The sequence below is a fragment of the Rhinoraja longicauda genome, chromosome 16, assembly GCF_053455715.1.
Source record: "Rhinoraja longicauda isolate Sanriku21f chromosome 16, sRhiLon1.1, whole genome shotgun sequence".
In the NCBI taxonomy this organism is placed as follows: Eukaryota; Metazoa; Chordata; class Chondrichthyes; order Rajiformes; family Arhynchobatidae; genus Rhinoraja; species Rhinoraja longicauda.
This window is the reverse complement of record NC_135968.1, coordinates 49,414,952-49,425,748: the sequence shown is the minus strand read 5'-3', so window position 1 is coordinate 49,425,748 and position 10,797 is coordinate 49,414,952. Positions and strand designations below refer to the sequence as shown.

Sequence of the window (10,797 nt, the reverse complement as noted above, 5' to 3'; positions counted from 1 at the left end):
ACCGCTGTGCCACCGTGCTGCCCAATCACGAACATCATGAGAACACATCCAGATCTGCATCGAGATATCCTGGATAAACTGAGGTCAGTGGAAACATCAATAGGAATCGCTCCAGTGGTTGGAGCCATACCTTACACAAAGGAAGATAGACACAAAATGCTGGAGTAACTCAGCGGGACAGGCGGCATCTCTGGAGAGAAGCAATAGGTGACATTCTTCAGACTGAGAGTCAGAGGTGAAGGGGACTAGAGATATGGAAGGGTAAGATGAGAAAATGACAGAACAGAGCCGATGTTGATCCAGGAAATGTGGAGTCTGGGTTAAAACATGGTCGCAGAGCTGGGGAGTGGGAGGAAACACAGAGGGGGAGCAGCGAGAGAGGGTGTTGTAGGACTCCCGCGGTCAGAGGGAGAGAGCTTCTTCAAAGTAGGCATACCTCGAGGAGATTTTGAGTGGAACAGACAAAATGTTTAGGAAGGAACTACAGATGCTGATTTACACTGAAGAAAGACACAAAATGCTGGAGTAACTCAGCGGGACAGGCAACATCTCTGGAGAGAAGGAATGGGTGACGTTTTTGGTTGGGACCCTTTGTCAGACTGGGAGCCAGGGGAGAGGGAGCCTAGAGATCTGGAACATTGTTGTGGTTTTGGGAAGTCAATCCTTGCAGTCCTGGGCCATCACTGCAGGAGGTTGTCAGGACAGTATCCTAGGCCCAGTCACCTTCAGCTATTGGCCTCCTGCTTTGCCAGAATGAGGCCACATGCAAACTGGGGGAACAGCACCTCACAATCCACTTGGGTACCTTACAACCCAATGGTATCGAAACATCAAAACATCGCAAATAGGTGCAGGAGGAGGCCATTTGGCCCCTCGAGCCAGCACCGCCATTCATTGATATCACAGCTGATCATCCACAATCAGTAACCCACGCCTGAATTCTCCCCGTATCCCTCGATTCCGTTAGCCCTGAGAGCCAAATCTAACTCTTGAAAACATCCAGTGAATTGGCCCCCACTGCCTTCTGTGGCAGAGAATTCCACAGATTCACAGCTCTCCGGGGGGAAAAGTCGCTCCTCATCCCAGTCCTAAATGGCCGTCCCCTTATTCTTAAACCGCGTGTCCCCTGGTTCTGGACTCCCCCAACACGGGGTACGTGTTGCCTGCATCCAGCCCATCCGATCCCCAAGGAATTTTGTACACCTCTATAAGATCCCCTCTCGTCCTTCTAAATTCCAGTGAATACAAGCTCAGTCGACCCTTTGTTTCATCGCACGTCAGTCCCGCCATCGCAGGAATTAACCCGGTGAACATTGAATTCTTCAATTCTAGGTAATTAATCAACAACCCCCCTCTTTCATCTCCCCACCTCTTCCCTGTACCCCACCTAGATGGGCACCCATGTCTCCCACTATCCTGCCCCCATTTCCCCTCCCCCTCACTCCCCCCCCCCCCACCCTTCCATCTCTATCCCCACCTCTGGCTTCACGTTTCAACCTCTTCTCCCCTTTTCTCACAGGCTTTTGTCTCCTTTCCATCTCTGGTCGTCGTCCACCCATCTGCCAACCAGACTGGGCTCACCTGTGAGGCTCTACCACTGTGCCATCCCTCAAGATGTTGTGTACCACAGGGATCTGTGCTGGGATCTCTGCTGTTTGTGATATACTGCGTATATAAATGACTTGGTTGTAAATGCAGATGTGTTGGTTAGTATGTTTGCAGAGAACATTGGTGATTGCTGGGGTAGCAGACTGTGAGACAGACTGTCAGAGTATACAGCAGGGTATAGATCAGCAACACATACAAGTGTAGAAATAGCAGATGGAGTTTAATCTGAGCAAGTGTGGCTGTTGCAATTTGGGAGGTCATATGTAAGGAGAAAATCTACATTTAACTGCCTGACCCTTAGGAGCATTGATGTACAGAGGGGATATCAGTGTATCCTCTTGGGGTCCAAGTCCATAACTCCTTGAAAGTGGCAACACGAGTAGATAAATTGATGAAGGAGACATAAAGTATTCTTGCTTAATACCAAATATGGGGCAATAAATATGGGGCATAATACCAATGGGGCATAATTGCTTAATACCAAGTATAAAGTACAGGATGTCATGATGCAGCTTTACACACTGCATTTGGAGCAGTGTGTGCAGGTCTGGTAGCCCCAGTGCAGGAAGGACGTGGAAGCTTTGGGAAGAGTGCAGAGCAGGTTTGCTAAGACGATGCATGGATTAGTGGGGATTAGCTACAAGGTACGGTTGTTAGGCTCTGGGGTGGCTCTGCAAAGTGGTGCTTCAGCCCAGTCCAACGTGAGCACATTCATCCTGACCATCAAAAGCATCTACATCAGGTGTCACCGCAAGAAAGCAGCATCTGTCCTCAAGGGTCTCCACATCGGGGCTATGCCAGTGTGGCTGTGTCCAGGTTCAGGAACAGCTCCTTCCCTACAGCCATCAGGCTATTAAATGATACACTATTGTCACATGTACTTGGGCACAGTGAAATTCTTTATTTTGTATACAATACACAAAGTACACAAAGACTCACCACGTTTTTTGGCCAAAGTTACTAAGTATAACGTATTATAGTCATATTATAGTCATTTTAGTACAAAGTATTACAGGAATGCCAGTTGTCAATATCCACTGTTGGGGATGGCCACATGAAAGGGTTAATCTTTCCATTAATCACTTCCAATTTCTGGTTCCAATAGACAATAGACAATAGGTGCAGGAGTAGGCCGTTCAGCCCTTGGAGCCAGCACCGCCATTCAATGCGATCATGGCTGATCACTCTCAATCAGTACCCCGTTCCTGCCTTCTCCCCATACCCCCTCACTCCGCTATCCTTAAGAGCTCTATCCAGCTCTCTCTTGAAAGCATCCAACGAACTGGCCTCCACTGCCTTCTGAGGCAGAGAATTCCACACCTTCACCACTCTCTGACTGAAAAATTTCTTCCTCATCTCCGTTCTAAATGGCCTACCCCTTTTCTTAAACTGTGGCCCCTTGTTCTGGACTCCCCCAACATTGGGAACATGTTTCCTGCCTCTAATGTGTCCAATCCCCTAATTATCTTATGTGTTTCAATAAGATCCCCCCTCATCCTTCTAAATTCCAGTGTATACAAGCCTAATTGCTCCAGCCTTTCAACATACGACAGTCCCGCCATTCCGGGAATTAACCTAGTGAACCTACGCTGCACGCCCTCAATAGCAAGAATATCCTTCCTCAAATTTGGAGACCAAAACTGCACACAGTACTCCAGGTGCGGTCTCACCAGGGCCCGGTACAACTGTAGAAGGACCTCTTTGCTCCTATACTCAACTCCTCTTGTTATGAAGGCCAACATTCCATTGGCTTTCTTCACTGCCTGCTGTACCTGCATGCTTCTTTTCAGTGACTGCATTCCATTATCAATCCATTGGTATTTTCAAATGGATTAGATTTTTGCAGCTACATTGTCCTTGATTATTAATTATTATGCCTGATAATGTAAACTTGAATCTTTCCTTTGTCAATAATATCATCTCTTGACATCCCATTAATGATCCTGGTCCCCTCCCCTCCCCTCCCCAACAGACCCCCTCCCCAGCCTTTCCTCCATCACTCCCAGCAGCACGATGCACACTTTAGGGATCTGTTGTTTGTGTTCCTTTGATTTGGTTGAGGCAGAGCCAATCTCTGCTTTGAAGCTTTAATTAATACACATGTCAATGTAGGACATCTTATAATGATCCTGAAAATGAAATCATTCCAAAGTTATAAGGCGTTTGGTATGCTTGCCTTTATAAATCAGAGCATCGAATATAGAAGTTCGGATGTAATGTTGAAATTGTACAGGGCATTGGTGAGGCCGAATCTGGAGTATGGTGTGCAGTTCTGGTCGCCAAATTATAGGAAGGATGTCGACAAAATGGAGAGGGTACAGAGGAGATTTACTAGAATGTTGCCTGGGTTTCAGCACTAAAGCTACGGAGAGAGGTTGAACAGGTTGGGTCTTTATTCTTTGGAGCGTAGAAGGTTGAGGGGGGACTTGATAGAGGTTTTTTTAATTTTAAGAGGGACGGACAGAGTTGATGTGGGTAGGCTTTTCTCTTTGAGAGTGGGGAAGATTCCAACAAGGGGACATAACTTCAGAATTAAGGGACAAAAATTTAGGGGTAACATGAGGGGTAACTTCTTTACTCAGAGGGTGGTGGCTGTATGGAATGAGCTTCCGGTGGAAGTGGTGGAGGCAGGCTCGATTTTATTATTTAAGAGTAAATTGGATAGGTATATGGATGGGAGGGGATTGGAGGGTTATGGTCTGAGAGCAGGTAGATGAGACTAGGTCAGAGAAAGTGGTCGGCGTGGACTGGTAGGGCCGAATGGGCCTGTTTCTGTGCTGTAATTGTTAAAATTGTTATATGTTATAATTGCGCATTGAGAAACAAGAAAAAATAAAGAGTAAAATGATGAAGGTGAAAGACTCAGATGTGGCAACTTGCCAGAAGCCTCAATGATATGTCTCCATCTGGTTCCACATGCTGCCATTTCCCAATTCCCATCTTTCCAAACGAAACACCAATTCCACACTTACACAACCAAATTCCATTTGATTGATGTGCTTGAGGTGTTATTATTTTTAAAAGTAGAATCATTTTTAAAAATCTTTAAATGAAGCGCAAGATAATTTTTGAAAACTTCACATTCATAAGTAAAGCCTTCATTCAAAGAAGAAGCTATCAGAATATAATGTGAAATACACACATCACCAAAGCTATCCGCAGATCAGATGAAATTGGTGCATATTATAAGCATCCTTGTGGTTCTCAAAGGTGTAATTCTGAAAGAGCACGCAGATATTCTTCATTCTCATGATCAATCTCCAAGGCCTTTTCAAAGTATTCAATAGCTTTGGACTTGTTCCCATCCAGCTGATATGTTAACCCTCTGACACCAAGAGCTTTGCTGTCACGTGGAGCATAGTAAAGTTTTTTATCTGCCCACTTCTCCAATTTTTCCTTACACAGTCTCCGTTGTCTTGAATCATATTCAATCTTCACTCCTTTCAGAAATAGGCTGATGGCGCTTGATTCCGATCGTTTCTGGTACATTTCAAATGCCCCAGCCTTTAAACATATCAGCTGTGTGTTTTCTGGACGGATGTCCTCCAATTTCACCAGATCATTGTAGATCTCCTCTGCCTCAGAATACTCTTCATTTCTTATGCAAATATCTGCGTAATCCAGCTTTGGTCGAATAGCACTCCTCGGACGGCACTCAGAGGCTTTCCAAAAATGATATTTACATTGACCGATCAACTCAGCTTGATGTGGCAACTTGCCACGATTTCTATTACCAAGTTTGTTCAGTTTAATACTATAACATATTCCAATTTGGTGGTGTGAGAAGCACGAGTGTGGAGTTAATTCTAACGCTTGCTTCAATAGATTGATTGCTTTCTCCACTGCTTCTTCTCTGTAAAATGTTGCCGCGTAGCGAAGCACATATGGATCCTCACTGGCCTTCTGCAATGCTTGTTCAACTAATGTGTTTGCTTCTTCCTTTTTACTGAGTCCTTTCAATTTTAAGGCCAGCAGCACCATGGCCATTGCATCATCTGGATCCAGCTCCAATACACGTCGCAGATACTTCACTGACTTACTCCGTTCATGACTCTCTGGCGTTCCAGAAAATCCTTCCAGACGAAACAGAACAGTTGCTTTGCCCATGATCCACTCTGTGTTATTGGGATCTTCCCCCAGAGCTTTCTCAAAACATTCCATAGCCTCCTCATAGTATGGAGCTGCAGAACTCAACAATGACCATCCCTTCTCCCCATACACTTCAGGTATCATTGCTGTATAGCGAGGGCCATCAGTGAGTGGTTTACAGATCATCTCCAGCTTGTCGAGGTAGGACTGGGCCTCGGTCAGTTGTCCCATGTGGTAATGCACCCAGGCAAAGTTTCCACAGGTAATGATGCTGTTTCTTTCAAATGCATCTTTGTGGTTCTCCCTCAGAATCCTGTCAGCTTCCTTTAAGTTTTGAAGAGCTTCCTCACAGTTGCCTTGCAGGCAGTTTACAAAAGCGAGTTGGTTGTAGGATGTGGCTTGATATTTATCTGCAAAGATTGTGGCATCGTTTAATCGGTACACCATATCATCCAAGTCAAGGGTCTCCTTCTGTGGGCCCCACGTGAAGTGACACTCAAGCTGATCGAGCTTCTCTTTCAACAAATCTCTCATTCTGCTGCTGCAAGAGAATAAAATTCATCAAATTCCATGTCAGGCAAGTCTGTCTCCCAATCTCACAAATAGTCAGCAGACCAGACAAGCTGCATTTGGTTATTTTGTCATTGACTTGAAGCAGTCTCCAGGCAAGACTCTGGGATAGTGTGTTGCCTCCCTGATGCTAGAGTCAATGATGATTGGGAGAGAACTGGATATTCTGAGAGGGAAGTCTCCAGAGATCCTTGTCCATATTGGTGCCAATGACATATTTAGGAAGGGAGATCAGGTCCTGCAATGTTGGGAGTTGGGTAGTAGGTTAAATGTAGGACCTCCAGGTTGTCGAGGATCCCCCTCTCGCCTCATAGCCATGCCGCCCAGTGTTGGACATTTCCATCCTGTCTACACCATCTATGTTGTCATCTCAGAATTGCTACCCAAGCCACGTGCTAATGAGGCAAGAAATGGTAAGATAGTACACTTCAATACATGGCTAAGGAGCTTGAGCAGGAGGGACTGCATCAGGTATATTCATCATTGGGCTCTCTTCTACTGTGGCTGGGACTGTAGAAGAAGGATTAGTTTCTCCTGAACTGGTAGGATACCAATATCTCATAGTTTTCTAGTGCTACTCGATGGAAATTAAACTAGAGTGTCAGTGAGGTGGGCAATGGAGCAGGTCAGCAAGTGGAGGGACTAATGGGAAGGTGGAGGTTATGAAAAGTAAGTTGTAAAGAAAGGACAATCAGGGACAGGTTAATGAACATGGTGAGGCTGAGGGGCTGAGCTGTGTTTATTTCAATGCAAGTAGTATTTTGGAAACTGTGGTTGAGTGTAGGGCCTGAATCAGCTTGGAGCCTGTATAGAACGATGATGTTGTGACCATGACCACATTATGGTCGCTTGGTTGTGAAAGGGACAGGACTGGCAGTTTAATGCTTCAAGGTTTAGATGTTTCAGACGTGATAGAGAGAGAGGGAGGTAAAGGAGGTGGAGGAGTTGCACTATTAATAAGGTAGAATGTCACAGCTGTACACAGGGAGGACCCAGTGGACAATCCATCCACTGGGGAAATGTGGTTGAGGTGAAAAATAAGGAAGGTGCAGTCATTCTGATGGGATTGTACTATAGGCATCCCAACCACCAGGGGGGGTAAATGAACAGATGTGTAGGCATGTTATAGAAAGATTTAAAAGCAACGTTGTTGTCGTGGCGGGTGGCGTTAGCTTCCCCAACATTGACTGCTTCTAACAAGAGGAACTGCAACAGTGCATGCAACAGTCCTGCAACAGTGCAAGAGGAACTGCAACAGTGCATGCAACAGTCCTGCAACAGTGCAAGAGGAACTGCAACAGTTCATGCAACAGTCCTGCAACATCCCTCCTGTATTGGGACAACCAGAGTTGCATGCAATACTTCAAATGTGTTGGAGGTGGCCGGATGTGGGTGGATTACAGTGAATGTCGGTAGTGTATCGCAGCCCAGTGGGCGACCGCTTCCCCCGTGAGTGGCCGGATCGCTGGCAGCTCACCCCCACCTCACACATGGCTGTGCTCCAATAATATTCTTCCTTTGATTTTTTTTCAACCTTTTAAAACTGCAAAAATCATTATTAACTCACGGGCCGTACAAAAACAGGCAGCGTGCCGGAATAGGCAGGGGTTGCTGACCCCTGCTCTAAACCTTTCCCATCTATCCTAGACATTAAAGACAAGAGGGTAATTAAGGAGACGGTAAGACTGCTGAAGGATAAAGGAGGAATATTGTGCTTGGCATCAGAGGATGATGGAGTCTGAGGAGGGATCTTGGTGTTAAACTCCCAGAAAGTGGCAACGCAGGTGGATAGCGTGGTCAAGGTGTCTTCATCGGTCATGGCATTGAATATAAAGGGCAGGAAGTCATGTTACAACTTTGTAAACCTTTGGTTAGGCTGCATTAGAAGCATTATTGCTATTCTGTTCATCTCATTACAGGAAGGATGTTGAGGCTTTGGAGAGGGTGCAGAAGGGGTTTACATGCATGTTGCCATGATTGGAGGGGATTAGCTGCAGAGTTTGGACAACATTGGATATTTCTCTGGAATGCAGGAGGCTGAGGGCTGACTCCATACAAGTTTATCAAATTACTAGACCAAGTGGACCAGTTGGGCCCATTCTGTGTAGATGGGGGACAGGGAAGGGGAGAGGGTGTCACTGAGTGAGGCCTGGACCCAAAGCCTCTCCAGTATTGTAGTACCCTCAATACCCCCACTCAATCCCCCTTATCCCCCCCTCCTCCCCCCACTGACCCACTCCATCCCCCCTACCCACCCCCACTTGCCCCTCCCCTGCCCCCACCTCCACTTGCACCTCCCCCAAGCCCTGTCTCCACCCCCATTTCCCCCTCCCCACCCCCTCTCCCTCCCCTCAACCCCACACGCCCCACCTCCCTCCCCTCCCCCTACCCCCACTCTCCCTGCCCGCACCGCACTCTCCCCCCACCCACATTCTTCCTCAACCCCCTACTCAATCCCCCTTATCCCTCCCCTCCCTATCTCTCACTCTCCCATCTTCCCTGACCCCCACTATCCCCCTTCTCCCCCACCCTCTCATCCCCCCTCCTCCCCCCCCACCCCTGCTGTCCCCTTCCCCCCACCCCTCCTCCACTCTCCCTCCTCCCCACCCCACTCTCTCTCCTCCACCCCCCCCTTTCCCCCACTCTCTCCTCCCCCCCACCCCTCCTTTCCCCACTCTCTCCTCCTCCCCACCCCCCACATTCTCTCCTCCCCCAGCCCCACTCTCACTCTCCCCAGCCCCACTCTCTCCTCCACCCCTCCTCACCCACCCCTGCCTCCCGCACTCTCTCCTCTCCTCACCCCGCTCCCACCCTTACCCTCCCCTCCACCCACTCGCCCCACCTGCATTCTCACCGTCCCCCTACCCCCCACTCTCCCCCTCCCCCACTGTCCCCCTTCCCCCCACCACCACCCCCCTTGCCCCCCACACTCCCTCTCTCCTCCCCCCACCCTCCCCCTCCTTTCACTCTCACTGTCCCCTTCCCCCTCACCCACCTTTTCTTCCCTCTGTAAGGGGTTAACATTCGGCATGCAGCCATGTGGGTTTTATTGCAGGGGTGTAAATGCATCGATCATCCTTGCACTCTAGTTCTGTTATCCCACATACACGTCCACTGCCTACACACTAGGAGCAATTTACAGGGGCCAATTAACCTGCACATCTTTGGTGATGTGGGAGGAAACCTCCGGCACTGCGAGGCAGCAACTCTACCAGCTGCACCACCGTGCCACTCAGCAGTGCTGCCTTCTCTGCGCCATTTTCTCTGAGCATTGAGTCGGCATCATGTATGGCACAGTGGGCTGAAGGACCCGGTCATGATGTACTGTTCTATGTCAATGTAATTAATGTAATTAATTACAGTGACAATTACACATGGAGAACTCCACACAGACAGCAGCCATGTCAAACCCCTGGTCTCTGGCACTGTGAGGCAGCTGTTCTACCAGCTGCACCACTGTGCTGCTCTAAGCAGTGCTACCTTCTCTGAGGCATTTTTTCAGAACATCGTTTAAGTCGGCATCATGTCTGGCCCAGACATTGTGGGCTGAAGGTCCTGTTCCTGTGATGTATTGTTCTATGTCAATGTCTATAACAAAGGCAGTAACAACCTGGACTCAGCAGACTCAGCAGGTCAGGCAGTATCTGAGGGGGTAGAAACTTGCAATGATTCAGGTCAAACACCAGGTATCAAGAATGGATTAATGTTTTCCTGATGAGAATTTCACTGTTCCATTGTGGGACATATGACAATAAAACACTTGCCTCTCAAACGTGCGAGGGGGTGGTGTGGACTCGGAGGGTCAAAGAGCCTGTTTCCATATTGTATCTCTAAACTAAACTAATCTGCCGTGTCTATCACAAAATGCTGGAGTAACTTAGCAGGTCAGGCAGCATCTTGGAGAGACAGTCTGAAGAAGGGTCTCGCCCCGAAACGTCACCCATTCCCTCTCTCCTAGATGCTGCCTGACCTGCTGAGTTACTCCAGCATTTTGTGATACCTTCGATATGTACCAGCATCTGCAGTTATTTTCCTAAACTACCATGCCGGTCGATGTTACCATTCTGAGCTGTTCAAATTAATTTCAAATTGATCCACTAATTTTCAGTAGACCATGTCATCAATAATAATCTGCAGGTAAACTTAGACACAGTAGGAATAGTCCTTACCTCATTATGCTGCTTGGATGGAAAACACTTTATACTCCTTTCTCAACTCGAGCAGTACTTTCTCAGGTTGAATCAATCTCAAAGTGTTCTGAATGTTGTGCCTGACTGTTCCTTTATAGTTTCACTATTTCCTGATTGGGAACAGAAACTGAAACTGAAACTCAGAGGTGTAATGACAATGCTGAATAATTAAAGGCAAAATTGCGAAACCACCCAGATATCTTTATAAACAACACTTCATCAAAGGTTCAATGTAATTGTTGTTCTGAGCATTGAGGGTCTAAAGACCTGGAAGGGCTCCTTGCTTTTGCAGATGAGCTGGTGGTCTTTGGTTTGAAATCTACATCTTCAGCCTGAGCCT

General features: G+C 47.4%; 1 protein-coding gene across 1 annotated transcript; it reads right to left on the bottom strand.

Annotated features, from left to right (window-relative positions):
* Positions 1-4,668: 4,668 nt before the first annotated feature.
* On the bottom strand, positions 4,669-10,459 carry LOC144601003 (interferon-induced protein with tetratricopeptide repeats 5-like). Its single transcript, XM_078412910.1, has 2 exons — positions 10,437-10,459; positions 4,669-6,238 (listed from the first exon to the last, which is right to left on the bottom strand). The coding sequence occupies exons 1-2, from the start codon at positions 10,439-10,441 to the stop codon at positions 4,813-4,815; spliced, it is 1,431 nt and encodes a 476-aa protein (XP_078269036.1). The 5' UTR covers positions 10,442-10,459; the 3' UTR covers positions 4,669-4,812.
* Between the last annotated feature and the right edge of the window lie 338 nt (positions 10,460-10,797).